General features: G+C 48.2%; 1 protein-coding gene across 2 annotated transcripts in view; it reads left to right on the forward strand.

The window, feature by feature from the left end:
* Positions 1-14,006, forward strand: part of agap1 (ArfGAP with GTPase domain, ankyrin repeat and PH domain 1) — a 144,816-nt gene that overhangs the window by 73,625 nt on the left and 57,185 nt on the right. For both annotated transcript variants that reach the window (XM_086148622.1, XM_086148621.1), the window contains 4 exons: positions 329-463; positions 8,655-8,782; positions 9,773-9,928; positions 10,091-10,183. In XM_086148622.1, the coding sequence (XP_086004748.1) occupies positions 329-463; positions 8,655-8,782; positions 9,773-9,928; positions 10,091-10,183 (512 nt within the window). The remainder of the gene's footprint in view (positions 1-328; positions 464-8,654; positions 8,783-9,772; positions 9,929-10,090; positions 10,184-14,006) is intronic.

A 14,006-nucleotide genomic window follows, 5' to 3' on the forward strand; every position in this document is an offset into this window, starting at 1 on the left:
AAGGACATTACATCAAATCAGCCTGGAGTTTGTTTTTACACTTTAATTTTGAGTGTGATTCCTAATCCAGACCTCCATGGGTTGATACAATTGATTTCCATTGATCATTTTTGTGTGATTTTGTTGTCAGCACTTTCAACTGTGTAAAGAGCAAAGTATTTCATAAGAATATTTCATTCATTTAGATCTAGGATGTGTTTTTTAAGTGTTCCCTTTATTTTTTGGAGCAGTGTATATAGACTGGAGTTCCCTTTCATGCTTTCGAGCGGTCTGCTCGGACAGGAGGTTTTTCCGTAGATCCGTAAACGAAACCCTTGTCGTCCCCCAGACGCCATCAGCTCGGCCAACCCGAGGGTGATCGAGGACAGCCGGGCCCGGAAGCTGTCCAACGACCTGAAGCGCTGCACCTACTATGAAACCTGCGCCACCTACGGCCTCAACGTGGAGCGCGTCTTCCAGGACGGTGAGTCGCTCCTCTGGGAAGGTCACTTTCCAGCCGCGGCTCTTAATCGCACCTCAATTAGGAAATGAAATTGACCCGCTCAGCCATTTAGCTCCGACTGAACAGCAATTAAGTTTTATCATAGCGGAAGGGGGGGGCCGGGGGCGGGCGCTGACCCGGACGCTCGCGAAGGAAATTCTTCTCTCGGGAGAAATTGAAGGTGGGTTCACGCGTTTCGCGCCGGACGAACAGGTGGGCCGCGTTCAAAAACAACAAAAGAATGACGGTCGTTACGATCATTATCGTTGCAAACGTTATATTTATGATAATTAATTGGATTTATCACTGATAACATCGTGCGGCTACATTTACAGACTATTAAACTTGCCTGAATATAAAACTAAATAAATGTATGTGTGCAAATAGAGGCTGCACTTTTCTATAAGCTGCAAGTGTCCACGTTGCAACGTGAGATATTTACATAGAAACAATGTTTTTTTAATCCGTACATCCACACATACGCACTGGAAATTTTCCAAACGGCTGATGAAAAAGAAGAATAATAAATCAGACATCCATTTTCTTTGTCCTCCTCCAGCCGACGGTCTTCCTCCTGTAAAGTCGTTTTCTTCGCCGTCGGAATTGAGCGGCGTCAGAACGTCACCCGTGTTTCATCGGTTTGATGCGGCGAGGTTTAATGTTTTGGTGGCGTCAAGCTTTTTAGCCCCATAAAATCCATCATTTAACTGCATTGTTGTTTAAGCCGCGTGTGGAAAAAGCAGCGGCTTATAGCCCGGAAATTAAAAGCGAGTTCTTTCGTGCATTTTTTGCATATTTCAGCACACACACCACATTGTCCTTTCCGTCGTCCGTCCGTCTTCGGTTCACATTCACACGGAGTTTTCCGGAAACGTGGTTCTGAGATGGACCTCCCGATGAAAAGACGCTTCAACGCGTGCGAAGCAGATGATACAAAATAGAAGCAACGTCGTTACACAACGGCCTTCTTCCCACGTCTGCGCGCGAGGAATGTTGGCCTCGGGGAGGGAAGGAGCTGCAGCAGCAGGGTTTGTCCTGAGGAGGGCAGTGCAGGAGCAGACACTCCCACTCCCACTCCCACTCCCACTCCCACTCCCACGGCCACGCTGCCTGCAACGTGATGAGGAAAGTGAGAAGACGCGCCAACAGCTGTGTGTGTGTGTGTGTGTTTCTGTGTGTGTTCCTCCACACTAAACGCTCCCTTATTATCCTCTTAATTATTCCACCGAGTGTGCGCAAGTGTGTTTGTGTGTGTGTGTATGTGCACGTGCGCGAGTGTGCACGTGTGAGACACTGTCTCCTTGTGTTTTCTCGTCATTATCTCAAATTAATCAGTTCCTTAATCAGCCAGCAGAACGATGAGTTTAATGTTTTCTGTCGACGCCCGCAACGCGACAGCAGCCTGCAGCTGTGTGTGTGTGTGTGTGTGTGTGTGTGTGTGTGTGTGTGTGTGGGACGGTACTGTCTGTTTTGTGTAAGTTGTTTATCTCTGACTTGATTCTATGCGATCACCACGTCTCCTTAATTTTCAGTTTAATGTAGGTGTTCATCTGTGTGTGTGTGTGTGTGTGTGTGTGTTTGGGGTCCTTTGTTTTTCACCTGTGTGTGAGTATGTCTTGTGTGTGATATCTATCTATGTATTCTGTATTCTATTGCTTTAAATGTTCGGCGACTCTGTGTGTGTGTGTGTGTGTGTGTGTGTATGTGTGTGTGTGTGTAAGGGCAGTATCTGTAGCAGTTGTCTAATATGTTGTGTATTTCACGTTGTGTGTGTGTTTATGTGTGTTGTTTTGTGCATTTTTGTATGTATATGACTGTGTGTGTGTGTGTGTGTGTGAGAGAGAGAGGTTTTCACATAAATCTTTGCGTAAATGTGTGTGTCAGTGCTTCTCTTGTATTATGAACGCGTGTTTGTGTGTGTGTGTGTGTGTGTGTGTGTGTGTGTGTGCGTGCGTGTTTAGTGTGACATAGTGGGTCTTCAAGTGGTTTATCTTTTTTCAAAATGCAGTTTTTACATGTGTGTTTGCATTTGTGTGTCTGTCGGTGTGTTTTGCTGCCCGCCTTTCATTACAAATATCTTTTGTGTGTCTGAAGGGCAGTGTGTGTGTGTGTGTGTGTGTGTGTGTGTGTGTGTCTTCCCGTGTTTATTTGAGCGTGTGATGTGTGATGATTGTGTTCCATGTGAGTGCACCCCCTTTTAAAGCGCGGATGTTTTTTTTTTAATTGCGTTTGTGTTTAGAGCAATACATTTGCGTGTGTGTTTGTGTTCACTTTTGTGCTCATTAGAACCGCGTTGTGCGTTTCAATCAATATGTGCGTCTCCTTAAATGGTTGTGAGTTTGAGGGTATTTGTGGAACTTGTTGTGATTGTGTGTTTGCGTCGTCCTTACCTGTTTTTCTTTTACTTGCAATCTACATGTGTGTGTGTGTGTAAACACGTTCACACATACAGCCACTTAAACACACACACACACACACACACACACAATCTGAGTGTTTAATTACTTCCAAGCGTGACCTTAATTTGCAGCGAGGACTTCAGTCATGACGCTGCTCGACTCCTGGCCTTCAGCCACATAAAACACTCGTCTTCCTCTAATTGGTCAGAAGCATCTCTCCGCCTCGCGCGTACACACACACACACACACACACACACACACACACACACACACACATATGCATGCAGCTTGTCTCACCTGTAGATATCAGCTTGCGTTTTTAGAATAAATGTGCAAGAGAGCGCAGATGAAAATAACATTTTTTTCCAGAGAGGGTTTCCAGAGCAGCTCACAGAACCCACAGAACCCACAGAACCCACAGAACCCACAGAACCCGCTGAGCTCCTGCCAGTGTTTGTGTTCATGTGCAGGCTGACGGGCGTCCCCGACTTTTCCGTCTCCCTGGCTGCTGCATTCCCGGAGGCCCTTTTTTAAATGACAATGACGCGATAATGAACTACTCGTCTACACTTTATCAAAATTGCTTGGCTACAGAGGATAATCGAGCAGGCTGCAATTTTTTTAACCGTATATTACGCGTGTGTAAATATATGTGTGCTAAATGATTGGTTTAAAACAGCGGTAGGGAACCTTATAAAATCGGTTTGTAACTGATTTTAAAATAATATTTCTCCATAATACTGTGTCATTTTAACGTAAACAGAAATTAGTCTTGAAGATAAATTTCACGGTTCACCCGTCGGTCGGGTCGGGAACCGTTGGCTTCCGAGTACGTCCGGGTCATTTTAAAGGTGAATAAATTAATTTTATCAGATAGACAAATATTTATACGCGTCAACCCTCGTAACGGAAAAGATGGCGAAAAGAAAAAAAGACGATAGTTACCGTGCATTCCAGGCTACGTGGACGGAGAAATTAGCATTTTGATCTGCGGTATGTCTAATATGCTATGATTAAAAAATGAACATGCAGTCCCAGAGGTCGCATTAAAAGTAAGATATATTTCATTTATTATATGTTAAATATACTGTATGGCTGTCGATGACATATATTTAGAAATATTTGTCTTTTATGGCTCTCCCAGTCAAAAAGGTTCCCGACTCCTGGTTTAAAACTTAGTGTATTCATGCAAAAGTAAACTAAATGCAGAGAAAATAAAAGGCTTATAATGTGGATGAAATGAATTATATGGTTATTAATCGTTACAATTGCATAAATAGTGGATTAAACAGATTGCTCAGCGGGGAAGCCCTGGTTCAAAGATGGCTATGTGTGTGTGTGTGTGTGTCTACCTGTGTGTGTGTGTGAATGAGTGAGCGATTATATGGTCGCGGTCAAGCGTGCTGTCAGCCACCTTTCATCCCAGCAAAGATTTAAGGGTGTTTGTGAATAAAATCAGGGAGATGGATGGAGGGGAGGCTTCCTGAACTCTCTATCGATCTCACATTAATACCCCGTGACCTTCGGCTGCTCGCGGGTCTGGATGGATGGCGGCGGCTCGCAGGGGGCGGGGCTTTAATTACACCACTCGCACCGCCGCTTCGTAATCGGCCGGATCGACACGGCAGCGAGCAGAGGCTCCTGCTGAAGAAACGCTGACACGCACTAATTTGACATGATTGCCGCGTGGGTGTGTGTGTGTGTGTGAGAGAGAGAGATAGCGCGCATGTGTGTGTGTGTGTGTGTGTGTGTGTGTTCCAGAGATGAGTTACAGCAGAGCGAGACAAGAAGTTGCATGAGTGACCACAATGTTTAGTGTTGGAAATAATCGGTTGCTCGTCGTTATGACGACTCGTGTGTGTCGGGGGCGGTTGGCGGTTGGCGGTCGGCGGGGGGGTGTAGGGGGCGGAGCCAAGTCCTTCCTGGCGAAGGTTTAAATGTTGATGAATAGAAACGGAGGCCGTCCAGCGCTCTGTCTTTTTTTTTCTTTTTAACCCGTAACTTGTGTTCAACGGCAGCACGATATTTGTTTTTGCTCATTATAATTGACTCAATTACTTCATTAACTTGCTTTTGCGTATCAGAAACATGCTCGTTATTGATGTTAACAAATCATTTTTTAATTTTTTTTTTTTTCTTTTTTTTATTTTGTAAACCCATTGTTTTCACCAAATTCACTGGAAGTTTTTTTTTTTTCCAATTACTTAATTAACTTGCCTTTGCGTGTCAGATACATGCTTGTTATTGATGTTAACAAATCATTTTTTAATTTTTTTTTCTTTTTTATATTTTGTAAACCCATTGTTTTCACCAAATTCACTGGAAGATTTTTTTTTTTTCCAATTACTCAATTAACTTGCTTTTGCGTGTCGGAAACATGCTCGTTATTGATGTTAACAAATCATTTTTTAATTTTTTTTTTTTCTTTTTTATATTTTGTAAACCCATTGTTTTCACCAAATTCACTGGAAGTTTTTTTTTTTCCGATTAATTAACTTGCTTTTGCGTGTCAGATACATGCTCGTTATTGATGTTAACAAATCATTTTTTAATTTTTTTTTTCTTTTTTATATTTTGTAAACCCATTGTTTTCACTTAATTCACTGGAAGTTTTTTTTTTTTTTTTTTCCAAATGATTGGAACACTTCCACACACACACACACACACACACACACACACACACACAGGGAAGTGATGAATGAGTTGGTTATTGCATCCTTCCCGTTGCTAAGGTGGCGTCAGCAGTGGTGTGTGTGTGCAGCTCCTTCCTCCTCCTCCAAGTGTTTGTCCGGGACCTTCGGCTGAGACACTCGACCTGCTCCCATTTATTTATTCATCCTTTTGCTCGCAGGCTAATTAAATTATGCTAATTAAACACTCCTAACACCAGGTGGAAAAGGGGGTTCGTCGATTGGACTCCGGCGGGGGCGGGGGGGGGGGGGGGGGGGGGGGATCCTGAGAGGAGGGCGTTTTCCGAGGAGCGGCGTCGGGGCGGCTCCTTCATTAGCGACACGGCGTCCGGCTCGCCGCGGCCAGAGGAGGCCTCCACGGCGGCGTGGGCGGGTCCGAGGCGGCGCTGTCTGGTTCTGGCTTTTGTCTGGCTTTGTTTAAGCCCGTCCCCGTGTGTGTGTGTGTGTGTGTGTGTGTGTGTGTTGGGAACACAGAATTTGCTGTAATAGGAAGTGAAGCCTCGTCCAGTCGGGAGGAGTGACCTCTCCGTGAGGGATGGGGGGCGAGGGGGGGGGGGGGGGGGGTGACAGCACCGCGCTCCCTCGTCCATCAGCGCGCTAATTTAATTAGCCTAATTACAGCGACATGAACACACACACACACACACACACACACACACATACACAGCGCGGCACGTGGTTGTAATGTGTGTCACAGCGCAGAATCGCCGCGCCTCGTTAGCCCACGCTAACGAGCCGAGATGACCACGGTTGACGAGCATTTTGTAATTACTCGCGCACGTAAAAAACGTGCACATCCGGGTGTGAGGGCCTCCGCCGCTCGAGCAGCCGCTTCCAGGTAACAACCTCCACCTACGGTTAGACTACACACACACACACATGCGCACACACACACTCACACACACGCAGACTGTTCATAGTATAGGTCAAATACTTTAAATAGTATTGACAGGTTTCAGACTGACTGACATCATTATTTTAAGGAGCTTCACCAAATTGTAAAAATATAAAAAAAATAATAATAATTATGATTTTTAAATGACCAACATTAAGAAAAAAGAAAAAAAAATAGTTTTTCTTTTTTAGAAATCAGAAAAACAAGAGAATTTTTTTTTTTTCTGTTGTTTTTCTGATATCTGTTCTATTTTTTTCTTTTTTGTTTTGTTTTTTTAAATTCTGGTCACAGTCTTGATTCATCTTTTAGTTAAAAACAGTTTTTAACTAAAACAAAACCTTTTGATGTTTAAATCCTCTAAATTAAATCATGTTTTCGCCAACGTGGCGCGGGTAGCAAGGAAAAAAACCCAGACGGAAGTACAAATGAAGGGAAACTACCGAAACGAAGTCGATAAAACGAAATAGCCGAAAATTCCACAAGCGGCGAAGTCGCGTGGAATTTTCTCAATTTTAAGAAGAACCTCAAAGTATCTAGAAAAGCGTGGCTCCTCTTGGAACCGGCGAAGGTCTCGGCGGCCCGGGATCCCCTCGCCGCCGGGGCGATCCCTCAGCGGTTCGTCCTTAAAGAGCGCTCGCCCCCTCTTTATGTCGGCGCCGCCATAAATCTGATCAAAGGGGCGACGCTTCCATTAGAAGAAAATGGCAGCTTCTCGGAGCAGAACCGAGATTGATGGAGAAAGATAAATTGCATGAACCTCGCAGTTTAAATATTTAGCGGGGCCTTATCATAACTGTTCTTAACACTTAAGGTAAAATACAGCCTCCCGGGCGAGGGAGGACGCCGTCCAATCAGAGGGCTTCATCGTCGACGGACGATGGCCGATTTTTTTTTGTAGTTTACTCTGCCGGGGGGAAACTGAAGAAACTACAATTCCCATCCTCCCGTGACGCCAGCGATGGGAACGGGACGCCGCGCTCCCCCCGGCTGCCCTTGGCTCGGCCCGTGTCGCCCGGAGCGAGATGTTTACGAGCGGCCCGTCGTTAACGAGTCCCGGGGTTTTAACGAGCCCAATTAAAGCGATGGCTTCATCTGCGAGAGCGTGAAACGGGCCCGTGTTTATTGGGACGGAGATAATGGAGTCCTAACTCTCTCCGACGTGTCAAAGAAGAAACAACAGAAATGTCACCCGGGCCGGACTTTATCGTGGACATTCGCCGGCGACGCCCTCCGCCGCTTCTCGGCCGCTCCCTCGCCGACGGCGTTTCCCCGCCGCTTTCTTCTCGGTCAACGTCCGCCTTCGGACGGAGAGCTTTCAGAAACTTTCAAGCTCCCGTTTCAGCTCCAGGAAAAAGCCTCCGACGCCAAAATTAAAAAAACAAACCGCCGTGACGGAGATGAAGACGAACACGGTCAACGCGGCGTCCCTTCCTTGCGCCTCTTCGCCGTGCGACAAACACCAGCGCTCGCCAACGCCGCACCTATTCTGGTGAAACTTGTAGAAAACCCGGGTGACTGAGAACCTCCACGCACTCTAATATTTTGCTCCTCATATTTATATTTATGACGTTCATGATGAGCGAGAACCTCCTCCGACATGTTGGCATCGTCCATTTTGTGGCAAGAAATCAGCCGACCAGTGACCACGAGAGTCTTTAGAAATGGCGCCCCTCAGTTTGCCAGAATAATAATAATCTATCTAATGATAATGATTATTATTTGTATTATTATCTGGGAGTGGGCGTGGCTTACGGGTTCCACCAATCACCAAGCACCCACGAATTGTTGAAAAGTTGACAGTCGAGTTCTCTTTTTCTTTGTTTTTGTTTTGTTTCCTTGTTTTGATTTGTATAAACATCAACGCCGAAGCTGAAACTTGTTTTGCGAAACGAGTAAAACACATCAAACCTGATAACGCTGAGCTCTGCCACCTACTCATTCACTTACTCATCTGTCTCACGCACACACACACACACACACACACACACACACACACACACACACACAGAGGCTCCTATCAGCTGCAGTGATTATTCTCCCATTATTAGACCGGTGGGGAGGATGGAGATGGAAAAGGTCCGAGGGACCCGCCTCGTTGAATACACACTCACACACACACACGCTGGCATGCATGGATTGATGGAAGCGGGGTGCAGTGCAAATGATGTGTGTGTGTGTGTGTGTTTCAGTGGCTCAGAAGATTGTGGCCACCAGGAAGAAGCAGCAGCTGTCCATCGGACCCTGCAAGTCCCTGCCAAACTCTCCCAGTCACTCGTCGGTGTGCGCCGCGCCCGTGTCGGCCGTCCACGTCAGCCAGGTCAGACACCACACACACACACACACACACACACACACACACACACACACACTTCCCTCAGTTCACTGGCTGTCCCGAGACGTTCTTTATGGCAAGATTGTGCTTGATGACATTTGAGTGTTCAGCCTAAATTTTGTATTTTGAAGCTGACAAAAGTAGAAGCTTGAGATGAAAATGAAATATTTGATTTATTTATTTTTCATTTATTTTACAGATTTTTGTGGCAGTGACATTGAAATGTGTGATTATTATTTATTAATAATTAAAAAGGATTAGTTATTATATACAAAAACACACGTCGTGTTCAAATCTATCCACATTTAAACTGCATAAACATTCACACTCATGGCAGTCTGTTCACATCATTTGGACACTTCAGTTTGTGGGCACACACACACACACATGCACGTACGTGCACGCCGTCAGACTCGGGCCAGACCGGAGTGTGTCGGTGCTAAATCCTCCACAAACAGCAGCTGCAGTCGGACGCGGAGTGTCAGGCCATTAAGCCGCTCCGTCCTCATCCTTCAATCCTCCATCGATTTCTCATTAAAAAGCCATCGCTCAGCGTGTCCGCCGCCGCCACGGCGGCCCCGCGGAACCCGTGTTTATCTTCCCGCCGTCCGCCGTGCATGGTGACGGCCGCGGCGGCGCCCCCATTCCTCCTCCAGCACAGACGAGTTGCCAAACTTCTTGCGCGCCGACGGGCAAAATCACAACGACGCCATCTTTTTCGACAAAAGCCGATCGCTTTCTGTTTAACTTTCTGTCAAACTAATGTTTAAGTCGTTTCACAGCAAATTCAAAAGTCCAAATATGCTGGAAAATAAGCAAAATAGGGATTCGAATATCATTATTGTTATTATTATTCAGATTCCATTTATCCAGACTCTCCTTTGCCTATCTCTGCATGACCTCCACTTGGGATTTTGAAAATAAAATCAATCCGCTGCGGAGAAAACAATGATGGTAGTTGCTTTCCTCACGCAGACCAGCAACGGCGGCGGCAGTCTGAGCGACTACTCGTCCTCGGTGCCGTCCACGCCGAGCACCAGCCAGAAGGAGCTGCGCATCGACGTCCCGCAGACCACCAACACGCCCACGCCGGTCCGCAAGCAGTCCAAACGCCGCTCCAACCTCTTCACCGTGAGTCCTTGAACCTCCCTCCCAAAACGGAGGATTCGAACCCGGGCACGGCCGGGACGACATGCTCACCGTGGAGTATTTGCTTCACGCCAGACACCTACGAGTGTGTGTGTGTGTGTGTGTGTGATGATGCTGATAACGAGGCGTTGCTCTGTTCCGCAGTCGAGGAAGACAAGCGAGGCGGACAAGGACAAGAAGGGCCTGGAGGCCCGGGCCGACAGCATCGGCAGCGGGCGGGCCATCCCCATCAAACAGGTGACACACACACACACACACACACACACACACACACACACACACACTTCGTGGCGTCCTTTTCCTGAGGGCGGCTCCCGTCGTCCTCTGCAGCCCTGCTATGATGGGCCCGCTTTGTAGGAATGAAAGGAAAGAAGGGGAAGAAGAAGGGGCGGCGGCGATGGCGGCGAGCTCGCCACCCAAAGTGGCTCTTAATTTGCCGTGAACGGGCCGGCCTCCTGTCGGAGCGGCGGCGGCGGCGGCGCAGGGGAGGAGGTCACATCAGGCAATTAGCACATGCTAATCAAGACGCCCAGCCTCCCCGCCGTCGCCCCCCGTTTGTCGTCGAACAAATGGCGGGAAGGGGGCGGGAGGGACGGGCGAGGAGGAACAGGAGCACCGCGGAGGAAAGGTGAGAATGGAGAGGGAAACGCTGACAGCTGTGTGTGTGTGTGTGTGTGTGTGTGTGTGTGTGTGTGTGAGGGGTTTGAGACGGTCAGCAGGTAAGGAACGCTAATCACCTCCGAATGGAAGGAAACCTCTTCCCGGCTCGGCCGTTTTCAAACACACCCTCTTGCGCCGCGTTGCGGGCGGAGTCGGGCGCTAATCCGTGTGGAGTGCACGGCGGGGTGCACGTGAGGTCTCCTCCAGGGGGTTTTAATGAGAGCGGAAAAGCATCGGAGGCGCGGCAGAGGTCGAGGAGCGTCCATGTCGAGGACATCAGAACGCGGCTGGAAGTCGGGGTTCTGACTCACCGCGCTCTGATCCCGACGCCAAAAGGGGCGGAGCTTCTTTCCGGCTCATTTATCCCCCCATCGACTTTCCGCGAAGCCGGGTTTCTCGTCGGGAATTGTTTTTTTTTCTTCTGTGTTTTGAAAGACGGCAGGCGCGGATAAAAATTGAACGGAGCAATAACAATAAAAAGTTAATAAGAATGTTTACAACACGATATATTTGAGCGTCCGTTGCGAAGACGGAGGAGGAAGATTTCCTTCATAATTGTTTGGCGAAGCGACCGCTTCGAACGTACGACAAATGGATCATTTTGCTGAATATTGTAGCGTAAAATGGTAAAAAAACAACAACGTCACAGCTTTCAGACACGTCTCGGATCGCTTCCCGTCTCTTGGGTCGCATGCCGGCCGAACGCTCGCCGCTCCCGATCTCATTAGAGCCTCTCGGCGGCGACCGGAGCGCCGGAGGTGGCGGCGGTTCGGCCCCCCGGCCCGTTTGGCCTCCGCCGCCTATTAAGAAAGCGGTGAACGCGGCGTTCCGGGCGACGGATAATGACAACACTCACAGGCAATTAGTCCCACGTCGTGTGTGTTGCCGTCCGGCGTGGGCGTGGCGGGGTCGGCGCGTGTCACGCAGCCTCTCGTTGCGTCCTCGCCGCGGCGTCCCGTCTCCGCAGCCACTTCACACTCGGAGATGTGCGAATAATTACGGGCGTAACAAGTGGCCGTCGGAGCTGATTGACGTCTGACGGGAAAAAGTCCCCCCTTTTTTTTTTTTCTTCCCTTCGCCGTCTTAAATACCACGGCGTCCGGATTCCCGTCACGTTTGGCCGGCGCTCCCGCCGCCGGCCTGCCGCTCTCATTAAATTCCAACTCGCTCTTTTTTTTTAATTCTCTGTCACCAACACTACAAAAAAATGGGGAAAGAAATGAATAATGACTTGACATGACAATCATGAAATGTTTTTCCATTTGCTATCTGGATATAAAATCATCTAAATTAAAAGCGTAGACATTTTGTTCAAAACAAAATCACTCAAATGTTTCTCCGGCGTGACGGCGATTTGATGCATTCGCAGCCTCCCGCTCTTCTTCTTCTTCTTCTTCTTCTTCTTCTTCTTTCGTCTTTTCCCTTCAGGTGTCGCCACAGCGTGTCCACTTTCTCCATCTAACCCTATTCTCTGGATCCTCCTCTCTCACACCAACTACCTTCATATCTTCTCTCACGACGTCCATAAATCTTCTCTTTGGTCTTCCTCCAGACCTCCTGCCTGCCAGCTCCAGTTCCAGCATCCGTCTACCAATATATTCTCTATCCCTCCTCTGTCCATGACCCGACCATCTCAGTCTGGCTTCTCTGACCTTCTCTCCAAAACATCTAACATGTGCTGTTCCTCTGATGGACTCATTCCTGATCTTCTCCATCCTGGTCACTCCCAAAGAGAACCTCAACATCTTCATCTCTGCAACCTCTAGTTCTGCCTGCTGTCTTTTGGTCATTGGAACAGTTTCTAGTCCAAACATCATCTCTGGTCTCACCACTGTCTTGTACACCTTTCCTTTTATTCTGGCTGATGTTCTTCTATCTCTTGGTACCCCTGACACTTTTCTCCACCCATTCCAACCTGCTTGGACCGTCCCTTCACCTCTTCTCCACCCTCTCCTACCCTCTGGACTGTTGACCCCAAGTACCTGAAATCCTCCAGCTTCTTGATCTCCCAATTCACAGCCTCTCGGTCGAGCCCGGAAATTTGAGTTTCCGGTCAAACGTAAAAAGCGCGTCCCGGGTTCCGGTCGGACCGGCGGCGGCGAGGAGCGAAGCGGGGCCTCCCGGCCGGACGCCTCGGCTCGCTCCCCTTCCTGAAGCGTGCCGAGGCGTCCAGCTTTGTTTACAGAGGCTGTTGACGGAGCCGACATCTGCTCCGCGCCGCTAATTAGCCTGTAATTACCGGAGAGAGAGGAGAGCGTCTCCGCCGAGCGGCCGACCGGACGCCTTTGAAAGACGCCGTTCTTAACATGTTCATTCCTCGCCACCCGCCGGACGCCCCGGTACGCCTGGATCGCGGGACCCCGGATCCCCGCGTCCTCGTCCAGACACTCGCTTTCTTTTCCCTTCATTCCCAGCTGTTGTTTCCTTGTCATATCATTGATTATTTAAGATAACAAAAAAATAAAACACCTTTTTTGGGGGGGGATTTTTTAAGTTTTCTCCCGTTTTCAGGGCATCCTCTCCCACTATTTATCCTGTCATTTTTTATTTTTAAGATCACCTTTTGTTCCTTTTCTTTTTTTTTTTCATTATGAATTTTCTCCTACATCTTTTCAAGGAAATAGGCTCCGAAAAAGAAGTCCAGAATTTTTCGGTCGATATCTAATCGAGGAGAAAGGGCCTTAATGAAGGGAGGGGGAGTTCTCTTAAGTAAGCAAAATGTCAAGTTCTTGGAGAAAAAAAAAGCCGTTAGCCTGGTCATAAATGAGTCTGCAGCTGCAGAGGAATCAGCAAAAAAATGAGAAATGAAATGTTGAGCAGCGAAATTGTTTTGATCAGACATAAAAGGTGATTGTTTGTTTCCTCAGAACATTGAAAAGTAAACATTCCTGTTCCAGCCTCTTTCACAAACGGTTCCCGCGTGGCGTATCGACAGCGCCGACCGTTACTCGTGCGCTAAAACGAGAAGTCAAACACACTCGAGAAGAAGCTCGTCGGGAGACTCGCCGGGTTTCATCTCCATTCAGTTGCGTCCATGGCAGCGGCGAGGGCCCGGCCGGGACGCCAGAGGCCCCGCAAAGCAAAGCGGGGCGCCGCCGCCGGACGTCCAGGCTTTCCCGGTCAGATGAAGCCTGCGATTGGCCGTCGCCGAGCTGGTTTTGACAAGTGTCCCCCCCCCCCCCCGGCCCCTCCCGGCCCCCCCGACCCCTCGGCGGCGGCCGCCTTGTAAGGAGTTAAATTGGATGGTTAATTCGCATGTTATTTACCCTGTAATTCATTAGTTTGGCGCCGCCATTGGCAGCGGGCAGGCTGTAATTTCACGCTTCGCAATAAAAGATGTCTCATAATCTGCTTCATTTAGCAGCCAAAGAATTTAATGAAATTAACTGTGGCCCTAATT

The sequence above is a fragment of the Fistularia commersonii genome, chromosome 6 (genome assembly GCF_037954325.1).
Source record: "Fistularia commersonii isolate RoL2024-O1a breed Wild chromosome 6, RoL_Fcom_v1.0, whole genome shotgun sequence".
In the NCBI taxonomy this organism is placed as follows: domain Eukaryota; kingdom Metazoa; phylum Chordata; class Actinopteri; order Syngnathiformes; family Fistulariidae; genus Fistularia; species Fistularia commersonii.